The sequence below is a fragment of the Botryllus schlosseri genome, chromosome 2 (genome assembly GCF_051294905.1).
Source record: "Botryllus schlosseri isolate E-star chromosome 2, Bs_hap1, whole genome shotgun sequence".
NCBI lineage: Eukaryota > Metazoa > Chordata > Ascidiacea > Stolidobranchia > Styelidae > Botryllus > Botryllus schlosseri.
Genome location: NC_137237.1, coordinates 40396642 through 40420494, shown reverse-complemented (window position 1 = coordinate 40420494; position 23853 = coordinate 40396642). Strand labels below are relative to the sequence as shown.

Genomic DNA, 23853 nt, shown 5'->3' with positions numbered 1-23853 from the left:
CAATTGAAAATAGGCCTAAATTCTAATGAAAGTATTCGGATGTTTGCCCACCGACGTGATCGTAATCGCGCGCTGGTCACGTCGATATCAGTGATGAGCGGAGTCTGCTTTTCGAGACTCCGAGTCCCTCCGGCAACTTTCGTCTCTGATGCAAAGTCCCTCCGACTCCGGGGATCTCAATCCCAGACTCCGAGATAACCCGAAGAATCTTGTCCAGTCTTCGAAATATATCCAGACCATTGTCGAAGAATCCCAATCGATGTTTTCGATAGCCTGTCTGATATTCATACCAGTTTTTTTAGTATCCGTGAGTTGCCGAACAGTCGCAACATTACTTCTGAGAGTCAAGTTCTCTCCAACAAAATGGACAGTCAAGCTAATAGAACCGCGACCCTTTAGATCGGTCCACATATCTGAGGTGATGCCAGCCAGCTCATAACACTTGATAGCAACTCTTAGTTCCTCTGACAGCTTCTGCTTCAAAGATGAAGCCTCCTCATCCAACTTACGTTTCACCGTAAATCTGGATGGCAAAACATTTTCTGCACAACACCACGGCAAACCGGCACTTCTTCGGTATTCTCCACCCGGCGATCAGTGTTCCCCATGATCACCTTCTCCTTTGATTACTCGCTTACTTGCATTTCAACTGCGATCAATTCTTCTTACAAGCTTCGATATGTCTTCGAAGATGCGACGTACCACGTGTCAACTTGTGATGCTTTAGCTGAACATTGCAATTTTGACATCTCGCAAACCCAGTATACTGGCCGTTATTATCATGCAGCATCAGAGTGAAATCCTTCCACACGTCACTCTTTCTCTGCGTCTTTGTGAGTAACCCACTTGAAGTCGACGGTGCTTCAGCCATTATATTAAAACGACGAAGGAAGACCAGTCAGTTCGAACTAACTACCACTAACACCACTGAAATCGACGATCACATCACAGGTTTCAGTAAATTAAGTTCCGCACCGTCATGAACCAGTTGATGGAACTGCACTGCACTAAACATACATGATGCATCACTGACGCACCGATCGATGCTCCTTGGAGTTGACTAAATGACTAGTGACTTCCAATTTTGAAGCTGATACATGATATCTGGAATTTGGAGTCTGAGACAGACCAGCAGCAGAAACTTGATTGCGGTGCTGATTTTTCTTATCACATCAAAGTCATTTTTCAATCAAACCAAACATTACATGACGAAAATTCAGAAGAGTTCTGGATGACTGACTACGTCAATCAATATTGAAGGAAGCGTAGTTGAGTTGATGCGAGCAGAGCAAAGCAGACGGGTGTAGTTATTTAGTGTGGCTGTTCAGAATTTCGGAATATTCTGTTTTTACAGGGTAAGATCAGCTTACCTTAGTGATTTATGTATTGTTGAAATCTTAGATGCTGGTATGCCTCTGTGAGCAGATCTTACTAGCGAAAACTCGTCGCAATGTCATTAAATCATGTAACACATTGCATAAGTTATTATTGTTTCCATCCAGATACTTGCTTGTTGTATGTATATTTCTCACAGATATAAAGGTAATATTGATGCAACACTTATTATCGATATCTCTTACTGCAAATTGCAAGTACGATGAAAGTTGCGAAAAGTTATCACAAAAGTGGTATCAGATAAATTATCTTGTTTCAACTGATACCAACGTTAGGAATACATTTTCACAAAATGGACCTATTACTATGTTGAATGTCATCAGGATAATGGGATACATTCCGTTATGATCATGAACTTGCTGGAAGAATCAGGGTAGCTAAAGGCTGTACCATAGGGAAGCCCCGCTGTATGTTGCTGATTGTAAATGTTTCGCACAATTACTGGGGTAGCATGAAACTTAGTCACGAAACAAATACGCCAGGAGGAATGTGATGTGACTATACGCAAGGAGGAATGTGATGTGACTATAGAAGACCGCAATGATAGCAACGTGGAAGATTCTGGAGATCTTATCTCATAATATGGTGACATTCAGCAGTGGATTCAAAGACTGCATCTCAAGGCAGGAAGCAAATGATGCACTGCGAATGATATTGGGTGCCTTGGGTGCCTTCAAGTTTGTGAACTACAGACCCTGCTCAACGGAAATGCCTTGCTAGATCACTAGGTTACTCTCCAGTCCCCAATTGCAGTGCAGATGGCTGATTTTTGTGCAGTTGGCAATCATATTACCGGTCATATTACAACTTTACAAGGTGTCAACTGTCTGTGTTTGTAATCAATAGTGTCTTCTGGTCAAAGCTATCGAAAGATATCGGGGGCAAAACTTAACAATACTCCGGAAAACTCCGGAAAAATATCTGTTGTAAACTCCGACTCCACTCCGGGTATCACAAAATTGGCAAAACTCCGCTCCTAATCCACTCCGACTCCGCTCCGGTGCTCATCACTGGTCGATATGCGACTCGTTAGGGTCTGGTCACGTGGGGGGCGCTAGAGACCCCCGAATATCGGATTTCTGGGGGGTTTGTCGGCCTGTAGCGGTCCTCCCCAAGGTCTGAACGGCACGAACGACCCATCGTTGCGTTCTGCTACGCGAGCCGGTCACTCGAACACCGGATTCGACCTCGTGGGACCTCGTGGGGGGGGGGGTCGCCAGAGCCCCAAAAAAATATTCCTTTAACCGGACATATCTCGGCTCCGAAAACTCCGATTTGGAAAATGATTTTTTTTTCGCATTCTTTTCTTTGCGCAGATTCCAACGAGGGGTGGTTTTAGGGTCTGGGTCAACCACGAGCCGAGCTATTCGACGAAACGTCCCAAAAAAATCCCCATACTTTAACGTGGCGCGATTTGGTGGATTTTTTTTAGGTCCAATCTCCCACAAGGAATGCATGAGCCGTGTTAAATGGTCTGCTCCGACTGTTTACCCATCGAATCACAGATATCCAACATGCGTCATCAATCCAGGCGCCCAAAAGAATACTGTCTACACACCAAATCTCGATTTCTCCATTTAAAATGCTTTCAAGTCCCCTAAACTCCACAAACTCACGATGCCACCGATTCGATTGTGAGACACTGAATTAGTCTTTAACGAGTCCTAGTTTGCAGAATAGAACCCTAACCCTAACCCTCTTTTAGGATATCTTTGAGGATTTCCATCAGGATATCTTTGAGGATGTGCGTTGGGATATTTTATATCCATTTCTATCGACAAATGTATATCTTCTGCACATATTGGTAGGATATATTTCGAACTCATGAAAGATATTTTTAAAATATCTTTAATAAGTTTTGTGTTAGCTGGGTGGACATTGAACACATTTACAGACAGTGCCAAACACGATTGTGCTAAGCGTGGCGAAATGGGTCTCCTTCTAGTTGCTTGTCCCACTAGAAATAGACATGGTGTTCCACCAGTCACCGGCGAACATGAGTCCCACCAATCGGGCAATTCAATAAACATGCCATAGCAGACCATGGGTCCGGTGACGCTGTTTTTATGGATATAGACCAGGATTTGGAAATACTTTTGAATTTCGTATACGCGCTCCGGGTTCACAGCTGATACATCGTTGCATCGGTGAATGACAGCCTGTCGGCTAAACTTTTGGTAGACTCAGGCAGTTCCCATACCTTCCTCGAATATGATCTATACACTCGACTGTACGATATAACTGATTTGAAACCATGTGCTATCCCAATTGTCACTGCCTCTGGTGGCCCCATGGATCTATATGGCACAGTGGCGTTGACCCTGCGTATTGGTGATTTTTGTGCATAACACGAGGTGATTGCTCGTTTGGGTGCGCCATATAGCTTGCTAGGGTGTGATTCTATGGAGAAGCTGATGCTATCCTGTAGGCTACATGGGGGAAAAGGTATGATAAGGTTGCATGGTTTACCGAAATATATTGTTAACGCCATTTTAAGATTTGAGCAATAGGGAGTGTTGAGAAAACCTTACCTAATTCCCTGAAGTGAAAGCCCGAAAGACCTTCGTGATCGAGTCGTCTATTTGTCGTGTGAATTATAGATAAGAGAAATAAATCGTACGATGTTTGGTGCATGTAATCTCTTGTGGCTATGATATATATACGAATGTGATACAGCGTATATACACATTAATTCATTCAATATTCGCTGGTTCGGAAGTCCATTGCATTGCCGTACGTCAGTCAATAAAGTTACAAGTCGTGGAGACAGAAACAAAATATATTCGTCAGTGTGATCCATCGAATACGTGTGCAATAGACAGGTCGAGGTACGTCAGCCAACAAGGCCGTACGGCGTGGTTACGTCGGTCCGTCGAACGCAAGGGAACACGCAGCGAATCGTAAACGCAACCTTCTGGAGTCATATAAAAGACAACTATAACATAACATCTACAAACATTCGCTCTGCGTTATACATGGGCAAAATGTTATATTGCAACAGCTGTCGGTGTCCTGCTGTGGTGTTGTAACTCAGAAACATATAATAGTATCTAAGTGGTGTAAAAGAGCTATCGTGGGTGCAGTGAGTGGGTCGTGGTTGCCGTCCATTTCACAGTATGGCGTTTTTTATTATTATTAATGAGGAGTTTTAAGTGGCGCGTGGCGCCGTTTCCGGCCTTGTGCAACACGGACAAAATATATTTTCAGGAATCGAATTTTCGTGCTCTGGGACTTAGGTTTATAATAACTTTCAAACTATATAGCCTATACAAGTTACATGAAATAATAAACTCGCTGACCGGGGTAAATAATTGCGGCATAGTAAGTAAATTGGTTAAAGTAAGCGGTATATGCGTCGGCAAGAAATGTTTGGCGTGGTTGAATCGTCACGTTTGATTGAGAGCCAGTATGATAATATTGGTTTGTGTGTAGGAAACGACGTAGTTTATTTTTGTCCTTGGTGTTTTTAAGACAAATACGCCGACTCATGATACACATACACACACATTCTAAGTCATGCACCGCCCCTCCATGCTATCCCAATAATGTATGAGCGCCAAGCAGGAAAGTCATGGATACCAGTGTTATTAATCAGGTCTTTGGTCTGACCCAGCCGGGGATCGAACCCACGGCCTACCGATCAAGAAGCCGGCCGCTTCACCATTAAGCTATCTTGTTGTGTATTGCCCGGCTTGGTCGATCCTTCATCTAAAGAGGTGCCTGTGTTGTTGATAAACCTATCGCAAAATGATATCGTAATCCCTGCCGCGGAACGGGTAGGCTTTTTCGTTCCCGTTGCTACTTGTGGGTCTGTGGCGGCACCCGACACCGTGACGTCGCACCGTTCTTGGGTCTGCGGGATCATCTGCGACATTTCGTAAAACAGGGCTCGCAAGGTCATATTTTGCGGCGTGCGACCACCTGATTTGAACTTTCGGAAGAACGCTAAGCATTTTGAGATGCTAAATTTAATTTCAGTTTAAACATAATGTTGTTGTTGTTGTTCAAAGTAAGCCGTTCTCATGTGCCAAACATCACTATTCGTCACTAGCTGATACGGTTTTGGCGATGGTAATATCATTCCATGGATGAGGAATTTGCTGATAACGGGCAATCGGGCATATTGCCTTGACGTATACTATAGCCAACCACTGTAAAATCCGAAACGCATAGAAACGACTTTGAATTTTCCAGAAGACCAATCATTACGATGTGATATGCCTTCCAGCATATACCAGTATTGGGATCAAGTCACTACCTTCGAGTCACGAGTCATTTCGAGTCATTGCACATTTTGACTCGAGTCAAGTCAAGTAAATCGATTTTCGAAGGCTACTCGAGTCAATTCAAGTCACTCGATTTTTGGAGGTGACTCGAGTCAAGTAGAGTCAAGTCAAGTCAAGTCACGAGTCAAGTCACAATTCAAGTCAAGTTGCCTTTTCGAAGTATGTGGTGTGGTTACGTCATTGCATTTTGCTAGCTGACAGAATTACATATTAAGTGGTCATTGATACTGGACTCATGAACGAATATAGAGTTAAATATAAACGCAAGAAGGCGCTTTATTGCTCACTTATACGTAGAAATGCTAAACTACGTAAGAAATAGCATAGCCTCGTATTATAGTTGCCAGCCAAAATAGGGAATAGAGAAACGAATTGATAAGATGTAATACATTAACCAGTTACAAATTTATATCATACAATTCGATCCTGCGCCAATGGTTGATGACTATGTAAACTATATCGGATATCAATTTCAATAAAATAAAATATTTGGTCAAGTTAAGAACAGATAACAGAAATAGACATACAAGTTTACGACAGCGTAACCTGTAAGCTTCGATCACTTCGTTTGCGATCAATCCATTTGTGTGAGTGCAATGGAGGCTCAGTAAAACGCACTATCATTGAATGATTGGTCGCTCTCACGGGTTACACCAGCGTTTCGCGTACAGTCCGAACATATGCATATGACACAATGATTTTTATCGACATCGATTGCTTGATGACTCGAAATTGACTCGTGAATTTTGCTCCGAGTCACGAGTCAATCCACATTTCTGATACGCCGAGTCAAGTAAACTCAAGTCATTTTAGCAAAGTGACCCGAGTCAAGTCAAGTCATACGGAAAAGGTGATTCGAGTCTGACTCGAGTCAAGTCATGACTCGAGTCATCCCAACACTGGCATATACCGTGTCTGGGGGTGGCCAACCTGTGGCAGTAGAAGTAAAATTATGCGGCAGTCGACCCATTATTGAGAGGTGTGAATTAGTCTTGAAGATTCTCCGCGCAAAGTGCGGTTGAATGCGAGTTGACTTTCGATATTAATATAGTAGTTTCCTTTGTATCGGGGCCTCACAGTACAGATGCGAACAGCAGAGGAAAATGATGCGTCCCCTAAAGAAATACCAATGTTTTATTGTGTTCTCCTCATCACGAAGGAAATTTGTTTCTGTTAGGCCAACGTTAGGTCGAATCCAATATCGTTCCTATATATCGACGATCCTGATGGGAGGTCAAGAAATAACAGCATGCAACAAAAGGGACCAATACCGATTGGTCCACCCATGAATGCGGCAGGGAATTAATTAATTCCCTAAATGGTCAAAGACACCACTTGCACTGGGGAATCTGATCCGATCTGATCTGATCTGAATACTCACGATTTCCGTGCGCATAGTAAGCCAATATAAGTAGGCCGAGTCCAGCGCTCACTGGCACTGAACAATTGCGCATGGACAGTAGGTGAACGTGGGTATTTGATCTCCAGTTAGTTCATTACGACTACGCACTGGAATCCGGCCGTAGGCTACATCAATAGTCTATCTGAAATTAGGTCGTGAATAGCAAAAAGGTTTGCCACCCCTGCTTTAGGGGCTGAAGAGTGTTGTCAGGTATCGCACGGATCTCATAGATCAAAATAGAATGAAAGTGATGAACATGATATTTTTGTTGTATTTCTTCAGTGAAACATTATGTCTTTTTGGTCTATTTCCGTCATCAATGTTAGAGCGCTCAGCATTGTAGTGACAGAGTATCAAAACGTGGCTGTTAAACTGCGTTTCCTCTTTTTATCTCGATACAGAAGTCATGCGGCCCGTGGCCTCTACGAATTTTAAAAACTGGTCCGCGACGCGTTTTGAGTTGGCGACCCTTGTCGTAGAAGAACCAGACCGCTTGAAGGAACAACGGTGACAACAGTTAAGAGATCTTCTCATTAAGTATCATGACATATTCAGGGGGATGATGGGAAACTGAGATATACCTTATACCTTAAAATTTAGCTATCTTCAACAGTACCAGTTGAAGTGCCTCCACGACGTTTGAGATGGAAGGCAAGGAAGATTGTGGGTGAGCAGATCGAAAAGATGGAAAAATTGAGTTAGGCCGAAAGCCCGTACAACACGTGAATTGTTTTCCGGATAACACGTACCGCTTCTGCACCAGCTCCCGGAAATTGAATTCGGTAAAGGATGCCCATCCTCTGCTCCACATTGATCATATCTTAGATCAGTGGTACGCGTATCATTAGTGGTACGCGAAGGTCTTACAGGTGGTACGCTAGTATATTGTTTTTTTTCGACCGAAGGGAGTTATTAGTTCAGATGGATGTGATTTTTAGTTTGTTGAAGCCGTCGTCGTCGTGGTAAGGTCTTTGTTGGGGGTAGGATTAATCCCATCAATGACGGCCTACGGGGAAGAGGTCTCGTTTTATTATATTTGACCACAAGAATTCCAAATTGATCCATTACAGAAATCACATGCTGTGCCTAAAAATGGGCAGTTTATTTTCTGTTTCACTGCTTTCGGCAAGTCAAAACGGTGGAAAATAATTTGGATGCCCATACCGCTCATAACTTATGTAGGTGGTACGCGAGCGCTGCAAAAAAACTCGAAATGGTACGTGGAACTCGGAATGGTACGTGGTACGTGGTGGAAAAAGGTTAGGAACCACTGCCCTAGATGAAGCAAAATGGCATCGTACTCTTGATCTGGAATCAGTCAGTGTACCAGAGGGCATTCACACTTCCGATCGACGATCCTTCGCTAAGGCTTATGCAATGCTCCTGCCACGTTAATGGCAACGATGGAGAAGTTACTGGATGGACTCTTATGAATTGCCTTGCCCTCATGGATAACATTGTCGTGTGGCGAGAACTTTGGCCAAAAAGTCTGCAATAAGGAAGAACTTTTTAAGCGAATTCATGACGCTAGTCTTAAGCTCAAGCCTAAAAAACGTAAACTGTTTTACCATGAAGTACAGTATCTCGGACATGAGATTTGCCCATATGGCCTCAAGTGTAGTTATGACAAAGTTTCTGCTGTGAAGGATTGACCAGTGCCGAAAAATCTCAAGGATGTTCAAGCGTTCCCAGGCACGGTAAACTACTATCGAAGATATATTGACCAGTTTTCAACCATTACAGGGCCATTGGTGAAACTCACTCGCAAGAAGGCTACATTTGAAAGGTCCGATGATTGTCAGGCTGCATTCCGGTGTCTGAAACAGAAATTGACCAGTACACCAGTATTGTCTTATCCGCTTGAGACTACAGGAGAGTTTGTTCTCGAGACTGATTGCTCTGGCTTTAGTGCAGGAGCAGCTCTCTCCCAAATACAGGGAGATGAAGAAAGGGTTATTGCGTATGCCAGCAAGACGCTAAACAAGCAACAGAGACGATATTGTGCCACCCCCGGGTAATTATATGCCGTACAGTCGGCCGTGTATCCTTTCAGGTCTTATTTGTGGAGAGGGCCGTTCCGACTGAGAGTAGATCGCAGTTCTTTACAGTGGCTGCAGGCTACAACTTCCGGAACCCATAGGGCATTACGGCGAGATGAATCAACATGTTGAGTACGTTCAACTTCAAAATTGAACATAGAGCAGGGGCAAAGCAGGGCAACGCAGATCGACTTTCCCGTATCAGACGTAAATGTGAAAGAGAATGCCGTGCTACATGCGGAGACAAGTCGGACATTGAACAGACCTGTTTCCTACCCAGATTGGAGAGAGAGAGAGAGAGAATCTGTATTCGTGTACATTACACATCAACATTACACTACAAAAATGTAACAGTGAAATGCGACATGCAAGGTAGACGGGAGGCTCGATATGACAAAGTCTTCAGAGCCGAGCCACCCAGGACAGGAGCAATTTTCACAGTTAATAACTAACGAACGAAAAGAAAAATAAGACACAGTATCATGGACCAATTCGAAATACAATGCAAATACAATTTAGCCGTAGTTAGAGATAAGGGAATGAAAACATTGTTTTTTAAATGCTTAGGAGTCTAAATTGCGGAGATTAGGTGGCAGCTTGTTCCAAACATTGACACCAATAAAACTGATCGAATTGAAATGACTGCAATTCGACTATAGGTCTTGTGAGCAGCACTGATGAAGAAAAGTGCTCTTGGCTGGAATCGTACCGTCCAAGTCAACTTTCAGAGCTGCAGATGAAGGATGAATGCGTATCCGTCGTGCTGGACTTGAAGGAGACGAGAGATGATGCCCCTAAAGAGACTGAACTTTTACCATATCTAAGGGATATCCGCACCCTATGTATGCAATGGGGTGTCTTACGAGTTTTTAATGGCGTGTTGCACCGAGAATTTATGTCACAAAAAACGGACTGTGTTGAGCTCTTTCAAATCGTGATGCGATTGAGCTTGCGTGAGGATACCGGTTACTCCAAGAATCGAGAACGGAAAGTCATCTTGGCAAAGAGACAACTTACAAGAAATTCGATGAAGATTTTACTGGTCTAATATTAGGCTTACCATATTTTGGAAATCTAAAAAGAGGACACTATTTCAGAAATTTGAGACTTGCAAAACCGGTTCGCTCAGAACTCAAAATACCGTTTTTCTCTCCATATTTCTAGGTGGATGACTAAACAAAAAAGGTCATATTTCCGCTCAGAGCTCAAAATACCGTTTTTCTCTGCACATTGCTAGGTGGATGACTGAAAAAAAAAGGTCATGTTTTCGCTCAGAGCTAAATTCACCGTTTTTAACTCCGAAATACCTGCTGGAGCGTCCCTTCTGTGCTAATTTACGGCATATCACTCGCAATTTCCTCTAAATCTGACCTAAATTTTCAAAAAAGAGGACAAAATCTCAAAAGAGAGGACAAAAGGGCGTCCTCCGGGACACTTTCAAAAAAGTCAAAAAAGAGGACAAATCCTCTTAAAAGAGGACGTATGGTAACCCTATCTAATATGCACCGACAAAATGGCTGATTGGACCAGGTTATTTAAACCGTGCTGTATAACTACCGTGTAGGTCAATCAATTTTTCACGAGATATGGTGTTCCAGTTACCATTCATTCTGATCGTGGATCTGCATTTGAATCTGAGCTGTTTCGTCGTCTCATAAAATTGTTTGAAATTTTCAAGACGCGAACAACATCTTACCATCCACGTAGTGACGGTCTGGTCGAGAAATTTAATGAAACTTTGCAAAAAATGATAAAAACGTTTGTGGAGAATGGAAATCGCAACGATTGGGTGGGCTATATCCCATGCTCACAGGAACGGCCCCATGTCGTTTGCTGGCAGCTAAACGACGCTTCCGCCTAATTGGCCATCTAGTGCGGCATCAAGACGAGCAACCAGCCGCCGCCATCATTAACCACATTCCCACGGAGCCATGGCACAGAGGTAGCTGGAATCGGAAAACATGGTGCTCGACAATGGAGACTGATCCAGCGCAACGCGGGCTGTCGCTTGAAGACGCCAACGACCGCCTACGCTGGAGCCGCTTAACACGTTCCCAACGCTGATTTTCTCGATAGTCTTTCGTTTCCTGTTTTCTTTTGCCCTTTTTTTATTTTATCTAATGGAAAAGTCGATATATATACATATATCCCATATCTGGTGATGGCATACAGATTCACGGTTCATGAGAGCACAGATACACGCCCAACCGACTCATTTCTGGGAGGGAAATTTCCTTTCCCATAGACTTGATGTTTCGAAAACCATGTAACGAGCTGTCATTCGAGATTTACCATGAATATGTCCAACGGGTCGAATCAACAACATCTGACGCCTTTACGCTTGCAAGACAGCAGTTTTTGAGATCTGCTGAGAAACATGAGCTCAATTTTAACCTTTCCGTTAAACCAGCCACGTATAGTGTCGGCGATTTAGTCTGGTTCTTCTATAAACCCTTGGTGAAGAAATTTTCCATCGGTTGGGCGACCATTCAAGCTTTCTCGGTCGGTAGGTTGAGGGTTCGATCCCCGGCTGGGTCAGACCAAAGACCTGATTATGGCCCCATCTATGGCGACAGATGACGTCACGCCTTGAGACAATGCGCTTGCGGGAGATATCCACAGCCGTCTGAAATATTCTGTCTGTGTGGTGCACGCGTACTGTTTGCGGTGGTCAATATGACTGTTATCTGTCTGTGTTGTGAACTGATTGCCCCTGAAGGATAAGAAACTAGTAGCGACACCGTTACAATACGCAGGTAATCGGAAAACAAGGCAAAAACTATTTATACAGCTATTTGAGAAACCCCGACCAACTCGCACTTCGCTCGGTCCACGTGTTTTCAAGAAATTCGAGCCACGACGGGGTTTTTGTTCAGCTTGGTATGGTATAAAACTTAAAAGCGTTACTGCGCTGAGCAGATTTCATTGTCATACCGCTGTTTCATCATAGCACATCGAATGCCCATTACAGCATTAAGTAAATTTGGCAGTCTGGTCTGTTATGTATGATCTGTTTTTCTCAAATAGGGCCTGATATATACCTTCCGAATGACTCTCCGGAAACTACCACCAAACAATGTCACACCCAATGTGTAGTAAATAAGTAGTAAGAAGAATTGGAAGTTTCAAAAACATAACTAATCGAGTAAGTAATGCAATCGGGAAAAATCTACTTGAGTACTTCGTTAAACCAAGTACTCTGCTACTGGTTAGCTCTGACCACATCTGATCTCTACGCACTATTTCTATCCAGACATGATCCAAAGTTGATATCTGCCAGATCTCAATAGTGAATGAAACTGAAGTCGATCGTAACGATCCGGCTCGATTCGTTTTGGACACGGCTGCACGGAAACTGATTTTGGTATGCAACGTATAAGGAAACTCCAACTGTTCTCATTTATTTGGAGAGAAAACGATCATCGTCACCAGAATATTGTTGCGTAGTGTTCATCTTTCTTTCCCAATGACAACTCTCGCTCAGCGCGATATCATGGCATAAAGAAATCTTTGCGTTCGCGTATTTACAGGGCGTAATTCGGAGGCGGGCAAGTTTGGTTCGTTGGAAACTACCCGCATTTCCCGATTCCAGTTCCGACTGCGCGTTTGGAGTGCCTTAGAATTCTTTGTCCCAGCCGGTCTCGTCCACTTCAGGCAGAGACTCGTCTTCTGGCGGAAACTTGTCGAAGTAGGATGTGTCCGTCGGGCCTTTGAGCTGAAACCATTTCACAAGACGGTTAAATAACCATCGATGGTAGTCAGTGGTTAACATTGCTACTCAATAAGAAGTAAGAGTGACGCCGTGCATTTCATCTCATGCCACGGCATGAGAAAAATTTAATTGGAAGTATAAAACGTAGATCTCAAAGCTACTCGAGTAAACGTTTGAAATGTTGATTTGGCCCAGGTCATGTTAATCGTATGCGAAAGAATCTACTTGACTACTTCGAAAAAGTGAAGCCAAAATCTGTCAATAACAGGCCGTAATGAAAATTCGTACTATAACCTATATCCTACTGCACGGATTATGCCAGCAAATATTATTCCTTACGTTTCCATGCATATCCCCTTGTTCGAATGTACGGGCAGATAAGAGTCGCTTTTCACCAACGATACATCGGCATTCCTTTTTGACAATTTGATTATTTGAAATCGGAAGCCATGGAATTATCATTGATATTTGAATTTGACTTGTATCCTGTTATCTCCAGTGAAGGATATCATTTTTCACATATTCAATTGTGAAGCACGGTCAGTAATTATGCTTTACGTTCAAACCACATGCAATCGAGTAATTATTGCATTTTCAATACCTTAGGAACAATGGGTGGCGTGACGTTGCATTTCCGAAGCCCCTCCCAATTGAATCCGTCGAACCATTTGTGCTTTTGGATATCTTTGATTCCATTTCTTTGATTCCCCAACCTCTCGGCCGGATTGTCTCTGTTAAGCAAGCATATTCGTCTTCATGTCTCTTTGCACAATCAGAAGAACGGACCTGCACAACTTTTTGATGAGGCCCTGCGCATTCCGTGAAATCTTCTTTGGAAATTCGACCATGTCGATTCCCTTCAAAATGTGATTGTATGTCTTCATGGGGTCGTGGCCAGTGAACGGCGGGCTGGAACATTAACAGAGTGTGAGTGAAGTAATATCCAACTAGATTTTGCCTACTTGTATTATTTACTCGATTATTAAATGTTACTTGTGATTCTATATGGATTTGATAAAGTATAAAGTGGTTTTACGTTGCACCTGCAAGCACTTTTACGAGCGAAATTGTCGCAAGAAAGGCACGAAATAAACCTATAATATATTTCCAGAAGCCAACGTAATCGAAGCGCCATCGGTCATTTTGCTTTTGAAAGTAACCAACCGTGGTTAGCAGCTAAAGATATTTGGCTATTAGACTAAATCAAGGGTTCTCAAACTAGGGGTAGTAACCCCAATAGGATCGTCTGCCTATTCTCTGAGGGCGCGAACACTAAATTTAAGTAGCAATGCCTATTACGAGAAGACTAATGAAGCGGATGCTATCGGCGGCTCATTTTCCTATATCCTAGTTCATTTTTCAAAATAAAAGAAACAGGACCTCTGAGAGAGGCGAAACCGGTAAGCACGGTGTCAGGTCACTGGTCACTCGAAGAGTCATTTTTATACGCCACCACTGGCCATCACTATGAAGAATAAAATGTCGGGAGCACAATAAAAATCACTACAGGAAAACTACAAGTGACCGTCAGTGCAATGTGTTAACATATAACCGTAATGCACACGCTGGGCGCGGCAGAATAATTTATAGATCGTTCGTTATCCGTATTTCGCGTGACGCATTATATCACGTAGCAATACATCACTATACTTCTATTGGAGAGACCTACTTACGTTGTTATAGTCTTGTTTGATATTTTGATTTAATCTAAGGACGGAGGTTTACGAGTTCATAATTGCTATTACTGAGAACGCAAGCTTCACACATGGGGCCATGAGAAAGTTTTTGCGAATATGCTGGCCATTTATTTAGCAAACATCACGCCAAATTGAGAGGTGGGGTGGCGCAAAATTTTCAAATCGAAATTTAGGTCCCCGATCATAAACAGTTTGGGAACTTCTCTACTAACTACTGCTTACTTCAATACTTTTCAAGTCTTTCATTTTCGACTACTACTTGATTTGGCGTGGAATGTTTGGAAACCGCTTGTGATAGAGTCGAAATGTTCCGCACAGCTTCCACTCCTACTTGAGAACCGTCGTCGACTACGACGTAATACGTCAGCTTCAGATGACTCGAAAACCAGACGCGAAACCAACAAAATATATTTCACGCACCGAAACGATCACTAATGAGACGTCACAAACGCACACACCGTGAACTCACCTGCCGGTCAGTAGTTCGAACATGAGAATTCCCAGCGACCAGTAATCTGCAGAAAGGTCATGACCTTTGTTGAGTATGATCTCCGGTGCGACATATTCCGGGGTTCCGCAAAATGTCCAGGTTTTTCTGCTGAACCCTATTTTCTTGGCGAATCCGAAATCAACCTGAAGATATTGATTTTCTGGTTACGGGATTCATTCTTGGTATTACTTAGCAGAAGTGGTCAGAATGCACAATTCTTACTGAAACATTAATCTTTTTCGACTACTTCCACTTCTACACACCCGTTTTAGATGCAAAACTTTGTAGAATTTTGTAGCGTTACCATATTTTGAGATCCGGAAAGGAGGTCAATTTTTACAAATGACATAATTTACATTATCGGATGATTAACGGGTAATTTGAAAAATTTACCGTAAATACTGTTGTGCTTACTAATGAAAAAGGTTATTTTCCCAACCAGACTCTCGGAAGACTCGTTCGGACGTAAATTTGAACCTTGCCGTCACTAACGTCAAATCCAGATTTCGCGTCATTTATGACGTGTTTTAGTTGTGCCTTTACAATTGCCTGGCTGTAAGAGCAGCTCTTATATGAAAACGAATTGCCAAAAAGGAGGTCATTTAATCGATGTCGGACAAAGGCCTTCAAAACAATTGTATTTTTTGAAGTTGTAAAATCATGCCCTAATTGTGTAAATAATTTCCAAAAACATGTATGAGCATACGGACAATCACAACCCGATATAGCCGACGTTTACGATATGGGATAGTTGGAACCCTCAAAATAGTCAGTTCCACGGCTATAGTACGTAGATATTTGTTCAAAGGAGCTATATTCACCCTATATTTTAAATTGTCAATGTCGATCCTGTATGACGTCACAACAGAATATTCGTGACGTCATTATTTCAAAAAATATGAAAAAAAATATTTCAAACTAAGGCCTTGTCTTAAACTTGATTGTTTTAAATTGATTTCTGTTTTAAGTGCAACGCTAATGGTAACCCTACGCTTACAACACTTTTGTAAGTGATTTTTTATACTAACCACATGAAATAGCCCCCGTATCGCGATAACTGAATATATTTACCAAAACTGCACCTACTTGTGAGTGTGAGGTCATGAAATTTTGAGTTAGTTGCGAAGATACACTTTGAACTTGCGGATGCCCACAAATCTGATTAACTGCTAAAAGTATCCGACCATCGACTAAATCCACTTTTGGAAAGTCTTTATGCTTGAGTACTTTTCAAGCCTTCGTTTCGACACCAACTTAAGGTAGTTTGGACATGTCTTGTGAATCGCTACTTATTATTATGATTGATATGGAATTTACGGCGATACATCTGCTTCTACTTGAGTACCAACGCCTAATATTTTGACCTACTCTGTCATTTAGTAGAAACTTCTACTAACATCAATAACACTATCAATAACATATTCCGTATTTTCAGCTGAAGATACTTCTATGAAATCCGAATTTAATTCAAAACGAACAAGTCTTGAACGTAATTCAGGTTCCATCTAAAATGAATCCCTGGCAAGGTAACTGACCAGCTTTGCATATCCCCGCTCGTCCAGGATAAGATTTTCTGGTTTGAGGTCTCGGTAAATGATGCCTCTCGAGTGCATGAAGATAAACGCTTCTACCACGCATGCTGTGTAGAATTTTGAAGTGTTGTCATCGAAACAGCCCCTGTACAACGAACAATTTCCATTTGCAATCCGTAAGACAGGATTCCAACGAGACACACCTGTCTCGAAGCAAGGTCCAGAGTTCACCGCCAAGACAGCATTCCATTAACATGTACAGAAAGCGAGAGTCTTTGAAAGTGCAGTACATTCTGGAAATAAATATCGGAAGCTTTATCGCATGAGGAATTAGAAGACCAATTTATAGACGACTCAACGACTATGACGCATGAATCAGAGGAATTGGTATCGAAAAAAATTGTCGCTTGACACCAAAATAAGTCGTCATGATATGAAATTGATTATCGACTGTTTTCCAATTGATTTCGGCGCTTTCTCACGTGATTGACTAACGTGAGTTAACGTGTGATGCATTACAATTGACGGCATGGCCCTGTGCGGCAATAAATATATATTAAAACCGCTGTATTATTCAACAGATTTCTATAAAAAGTAAAGATTGTTTTAAGAAATAGGCTACTTGCAAGTCGACAATCCCTGAAGAATGCAAATGTCTAATATGTTCATGGTCGTTGTTCACATGCGACATAATAACTAGGCCCGAGCACAAAGTTGCGAATACTCGAATCCGAGTTGAGTATCTGGTTCAGGGGTGGGAAAACTACGGCCCGCGAGAGCCAAGAACCTTGATATTGATAAAATGCGTATAATATCGATTTAATGTTGGGTTTCATTAAACTTTTTATTAGTATATTTCACTATGATAATTCCAAGGCAGTGGTACTCAAACTGGGGTGTGTACCCCACCTTGGGGCGTGAAATAATCTGAAGGGGGTCGCGAAGCTGAGATTTGCTGATAATTATTTTCGCGCCCCGCGCGACGTACATCCAACTCATGATTATTGCTCTGTATTAGTCTGAATTTCATATTTAAAAATCTCCCATCCATAGTCGTAACCTTCCACGCCATCAAAATATCCGTGAGGTTTGCTGGCATCCTGGCTGCGTTTTGTGATATGACGATAAGGGGCGCGAAATCTTTCACCACCATAAGGGGGGCGTGTCTTAGAAAGTATAAGAACCACTGTTCTAAGGTAAATGCTTCCTAAAGTTTTTTTTATTCGTTGCGCACTGTTGTCCAATGGACCACGCAGGCGCGCAGACTCGTGAGAAATTAGATGGGACATTGCCAGGGCCAAATATAGTGTTATCGCCGAAATCTGAAATCGAGGTACAAGTGCGGCCCGCAAAGGTAAATATTGCGCTCCGTGAAGAAATGAGAATTTACCATCCCGTGCGCCTCACGGAAGGGATTTTTTTTAGTATGGTCTCGTACGCGTGAGCAATACTGATATCATTTCAATAGCGCATTATTTTCTGGGAATAGCGAAATAACATGGTTTAACAAAGTTATAAATAAAAATGGGCTAGCTCGAAGTTAATCTGCGAGAAACTAACGAATAGTCTTCTCCGCGTGGCATTGCGTAAGATTTACTCAGGACCGTAACAGCCGCACCCCAAAAACCCATCAATTGGAGGGGCCGAGCTCGACGGGACCCCAAAATTATTCGTGAATTAACATAACTCATGACGTATTTTTTTGGAGTTTTCAGGATTTTTTTTGGCGCTACGCGCGATTTAATATTGTCGGATATCTTGATTATTGGTTACCCTATCCTGACAAAAAATACGCATGATTTATAGACATATGAGCACTTGGGCGTCGGCCATTACCGCACCATGATGCGCCAAGACATATGAAATTGAAGGTTGTGTGACATAGGCGACTCCGAGAAGTGTGCCAGAACGATCAGCAGCGAGAAAACCTTGGCCTAAAACGACTGCCCTTGTGCTGTCCCGGTGATCCGAGTCACAAAACAAGACAAATACTATATCGACGGAACATTATTCTCCAGTAAATAAATACCAATTTGAAATGGTGTACCTCTTTTAGTTTAGAACGTTTGAGCGATTTCAATATCTTTTGACATAGAAGATAGGACAGTGGTCGGGAACCTATGGCTCGCGAGCCATATATGGCTCTTTTGGGTATAAGATATGGCTCTTTGAGATATTTTCAATTTTTACTTAATTTTATCCATATTGCAGCAACTTGTTAGTAAATATTCTCACCGGCTAGAATAATTATACTCGTGGCACCATAAACATGTATTTGAGAGGTCAAGACAGTGGCGTATCCAGGGTTAAGGCCTTGGTTCCCTTTACAAAATCCTCAAATTTAAGTTGCTGTAACGCCAGCGACTAATATCCCTCGCGAATTAGATGTACCCGGCATCGCGCGCTGCGTAATCTTGGATGGCACCACACGTTGGTTGATCAAAGAGAATAATAGCATGACGTGGGGACGCCTAATATGACGATCTAGTTTTCAAATGCGCATTGTCTTCCTCATCTACGCCGGGAAATGAACTGCTTTGGATGTGACATTCCAATTACAAATCCAAATTACAAACAACGCTGTGCCCCCTGTGCCACCCGTGTTCGTCATTGATAAGTAGCTTTCTAGTACTGCCGATAAAATGTAGGCGTGGAGTACAACGTTTATGTTACCGCCGAATTGAGAAGCCGATCAATATTTAGATTTTTGGAATCACCCTACAGTTATACTAGATCAGGGGTCGCCAACTCAAAACGGGTCGCTGGCCCCTTTTCAAATTTCGTAGCGGCCGCGTGCCGCGTGAATTCCATATCGATACAAACTGGGCAACAACGTTTTAAAACTCCACGTCAGTACAACGCGGTGCTACCTAAAATAGGCAATGGGCATAGTGACCACAAAAGAAGTAATATTTTATTGAAATATTGAAATACAACAAAAAATCATTATCATCAATTTCATTTTATTTTGAACGCTGAGCTGTGCACGATACCTGGCAACGATTTTCAGCGACTAAGGAATCGATATTGGGGCTAGGGAGATACGTTACTAGCTGAAGGACCATCTCCACGTTAAGCTTGATCTTGTAGGGAAGCCTTAAGGCAGTGGTTCTCCAACCTTTTTAGACACACCCCCTTTATGATACTGAAAAATTTCGCTCCCTCCCCCTTATCGTCATATCGCAAAATGCAACCAGAATGCTAGCAATCCGAACGGATAGTTTGATGACATGGAAGGTTACAACTGTTAATGAGAGAATTCTATAAAGTGAATTCTGGACTATCCAAAAATTTTGAATGTGATGGAAATCCCGCGGAGCGCGAATTTTTTTCAATTGATCGCAGCTCCACTTCCCTTTCAGATGCTTTCACGCCCCCACAAGAGAGGCGCGCCCCCAGTTTGAAAACCACTGCCATATCCGTTTTCTAAGCGTCTCGGTATTTGGGCCATTGTACGTCAAGGCAATATGCCCAGCACATTCATATCAGCTGATTATTCTCCCTCGTTGGAATGCTGTTGCCATCGCCAACGCCATAGCTAGTGACGAATAGTGATGTTGGGCACATGAGAATAGCTTGTTTTGAAACAACAACAATATGTTGACACTGTAGTCAATTTGCAGCATTTCAAACTGTTTTTTTTTTAGCTTTCTTCCGAAATCTCAAATCATGTCGCGGGCCGCAAAATATGATGTCATGGGCCGCATGCGGCACGCCGGCTGCGTGTCTTGGTGACCCCTGTATTAGAACAATATAAATTATTATAAATTCTCAGCTATTTACGATGAATTGCGCTACCACAGGATGATTAGTAGCCTACCAGTTTTTACAGAGAAAATATGGCTCGTCACGATAAATACCATGTAGGAGTTGGAATTTGTACTAACATGTCGTCACGACTTTTCAATTGTGACTTAATAATTGATTGACATGTGTGACTCTTTTGGAGTTAAAATGAAAAATATGGGGCTAACATGGCTCTTCAGACGAAAAAGGTTCCCGATCACTGAGATAGGAGGTCACGAAATATAGCATCATGTATCGAAGTCATTACCAACGGGTACGTTCGAAGATGTTTTATTATTATTTAGAGGGCCTATCTATTTCAACACACCTCGCTCGATCAGCTCTACCGTTAAATCTGATTATGTGAGCAGAGAGAGGATAAAAATTGATAGCACTATATATGTCATTCCCGATCATATTGACCAATGCAATCATGAAATATATAAATACTTCGTGGCCCGCGCATTTAGGAGACACAGCCACTATTGCAATGATTAGCACCGGAAAAAAGCCAATAGCCCGGGGGGTCTGGGGGGCGAAGACCCCCAGAAGTTAGTTTTATCGCCCTTTGGGGGGTTGCGCACTGTTGCCCAAGTGCCTGCGTAGTGAATTGGCGTGTTTGCGCAGATTCGTGAAAAATTAGAGGGAACATTGTACACATAGTAGAAGCGTGTTAGAAGCTAACGTATGGTTCCTGGACCTGAACCCAAAGTGGACTTAATAAATCTATGAACAGATCGCTGCTCGCAGTTTTAAATTTCAATCCTGTTCCAAGACTCGGGACAACCGACTCTCATCTTTATAGTTTTGACAAATAGGTTTTCGAGGTTGACTAGCCTATGAAATCTTGCCACTGTTTCTGACGCGTGTACGATATCATCAACGCAATGTTTGGTTTGTTTTAAATAGGCATATTATCTCCATGCCCTCCCTATATAATCAAATACCAATATTGCGTTTTGATTTATATTCCTATTGCTTTATAGTGCGGCCCGCGAATGGATTCAGGTGTTGAATGCGGCCCGCGAGCTCAAGTGCGTATATACGTACCGATGAAATGCGGTATTGTCTCGGTTGCCTATGACCTATCAATGTCAACAAATTGGAAACAAATCATAATATCGTGTATCTGTCCATATTTAGTTCGTGAACACTTCAAGTCTGGCTTACTGATAAATTGTCAAAATGAGTAGTATTCAAATACTCGACTCGTATAGCTTAACACTTTCCTCCGAACATATCTGGTCAGCAACGAAGTACTTGTACTTTCTCGGAGTACTCAAGTAGATTTCATGTAGTTTGACTACCTTCTCTAGTGTTTATGAGTTTAGACTATTTCCACTTGTACTGAACAGATTTCCATGTTTTTGTCAGACCAACGCCTATAATATTGACTTTTGACTCACTTGGAAATCGCATCTTGCACTTGGAAGCCTACTTGAGTCTAAAATTACAAACTACTATGTACATACTATGACTACTTTGACCAACTCTGTCTCTGAATATATCACTCAGATACTCGGTTTTGTCCGGGCTTGATTGTAACCACACGACGGCAATGCTGCATTATCACTCTAGTCACCACTAGTAAAAAGTCTGTGACATCCACACCAACTTCCCTCAGGGCAAAAATCGCACACTCAGTTCAGAGTGTTGTTGAAAATTGGGAAAAGGGTAGTTTTTCACAGAGTCGAGTATGACAAGACAAACTCATTGCATGCAAGTTGTAGTGGTAGAAGAAGAATATGTAAATGTTTGCGGTCGCTCTGCACTGTGGTCTAATTATCTACCCAAAATGTCAGCTTTGAAGGTATGCCCGCCGCGTAACAAATATTTGCATAATCTAACCCATTTTTATTGTCGAGAATTGGTTCAGTGCGGGGTGTTTCGAAACGTTTTTGTCATAATTAAAAACTGGAATGATTGTTTAGTAGAAATGAACAAAATTTGCAGCGTCCGGGTTTACAGCTAAAACTCTGAACACCTTAGATATACGAATAAATCGAAGGGATCCTAGGCATTAGCGCAAGGCAGATCTGCAAATTACCTAGTTAGACTCCGTGTCGGCTTCTTTACAATAAACTCCGGACGTGTCAGAAAAAGTATCAATTTGGCCAGAAAACTAAAAAATCCTGCCAATCCACCCACGATCTTGCTAAATCCTGCATATCGTTACGAAGTGCGGGTTAAAGTGTCGTCTTTACAGTGGTCTACAGCTGCATTAGCTCGTGCGATTATCGTCATTTTACCAATTACATTGTTTTCAACTAAAGGTGCTGCTAGAACTGAGAAACATTACAATTTACATAGGCTTGATAATGAATCACCCAACTGAAAAGAAAAAACATCGATTTTGATATGATTTGAGCTAGAGGATTCTTATTTTCCATTACCTATCATGTGACGTCATCAAGTAAGCGATTTACCTGACGATGAATTCACAGTTAGATTGCATCATAATCTGTTTCTCGTTCATAATATGTTCCTGTTGCCTCGTTTCGACGATGTGCTCTTTTTTCAAGATCTTCATTGCAAACGTCCGCGAGGGGTCGCTGATGAGATTTACCTGAAATTCGCAAAACAAAGGTTGCTTTTCGTGGAAACGTACAATGAATCTGTTGGTCGATCAAGTCACAACTTTGTACATAAAGCGATGGTGCAGCTTGCGATTCGTCAATGAAGCTGAAATGCTAATTGCAACAACATTGATATGGAGTTACTGATATGACGTTGCATATGACTTATTCAAATGAAAGGTGTATTGGCAAATCGAATTCTTTGTATGACAACTGGGCGAAGGACACTAAATTGCACAAAAATCAACGTTTTATTTGAAGCTTTTTTTACTGCTAGTATAACGATTGTAAGAGGACATAATAACATAATATTACAATATACAGAGTGGTCAGTAACGAAGTACCGCTAAATTTTAGTAGTAGGCCTACTAAACTGCGTTTTGCATGCGTGCACTGCTCATTGAAGTAATTCACTTATTAGACTGCCTTCACTTATACTTGACAGTTTTTCGGCAAAAATACTCAACATTTTACCATTTCGCTTTTGTGTTGTAGAAAATACTCCTGGGGTATGTTTGAATCGCCTTTACGAGTGAAATTGTGATAAAAAACCGCCCCAAACACTTCACAGTACGTGAATGATTTTTCAATTACGCTCGTTTTAGCGTCATTTTGCGTTAGTCGCAAAGATGCAACCCGCCATATCGGAATTAGCAAACTCTGAGTAGCCCCTTAAAATGGGCTGTGCTACCAGTCGCCAACTCGAGAATCATAAAAACTTCGAACCGGCGTTAAGTGACCAAGATTGTCGGAACACGGTGAAGTCTAAAGACAACAACAACAACAACAACAACAACTAAAAAAAGTGTAAGACTAACTATACTTTTTGATACTACTAGAGCACTTTTCAAACCTTCATTTTCTACTACCACTTGTAACGGTTTTGACGGGTCTTTTAAATCTTTTACCCGTACTTGAGTAGAAAGTTATGACATTTA

General features: G+C 42.1%; 1 protein-coding gene across 2 annotated transcripts in view; it reads right to left on the bottom strand.

The window, feature by feature from the left end:
* Positions 1–12507: 12507 nt before the first annotated feature.
* The window catches only part of LOC145434658 (cGMP-dependent protein kinase 1-like), a 36132-nt gene continuing 24786 nt past the window's right edge, over positions 12508–23853 (bottom strand). For both annotated transcript variants that reach the window (XM_080312000.1, XM_080311998.1), the window contains 7 exons: positions 22766–22905; positions 16757–16846; positions 16557–16698; positions 15001–15164; positions 13621–13743; positions 13436–13565; positions 12508–12837 (listed from right to left, as the gene is read on the bottom strand). In XM_080312000.1, coding sequence (XP_080168126.1) covers positions 12739–12837; positions 13436–13565; positions 13621–13743; positions 15001–15164; positions 16557–16698; positions 16757–16846; positions 22766–22905 — 888 coding nt within the window. In that variant the 3' untranslated portion in view covers positions 12508–12738. The remainder of the gene's footprint in view (positions 12838–13435; positions 13566–13620; positions 13744–15000; positions 15165–16556; positions 16699–16756; positions 16847–22765; positions 22906–23853) is intronic.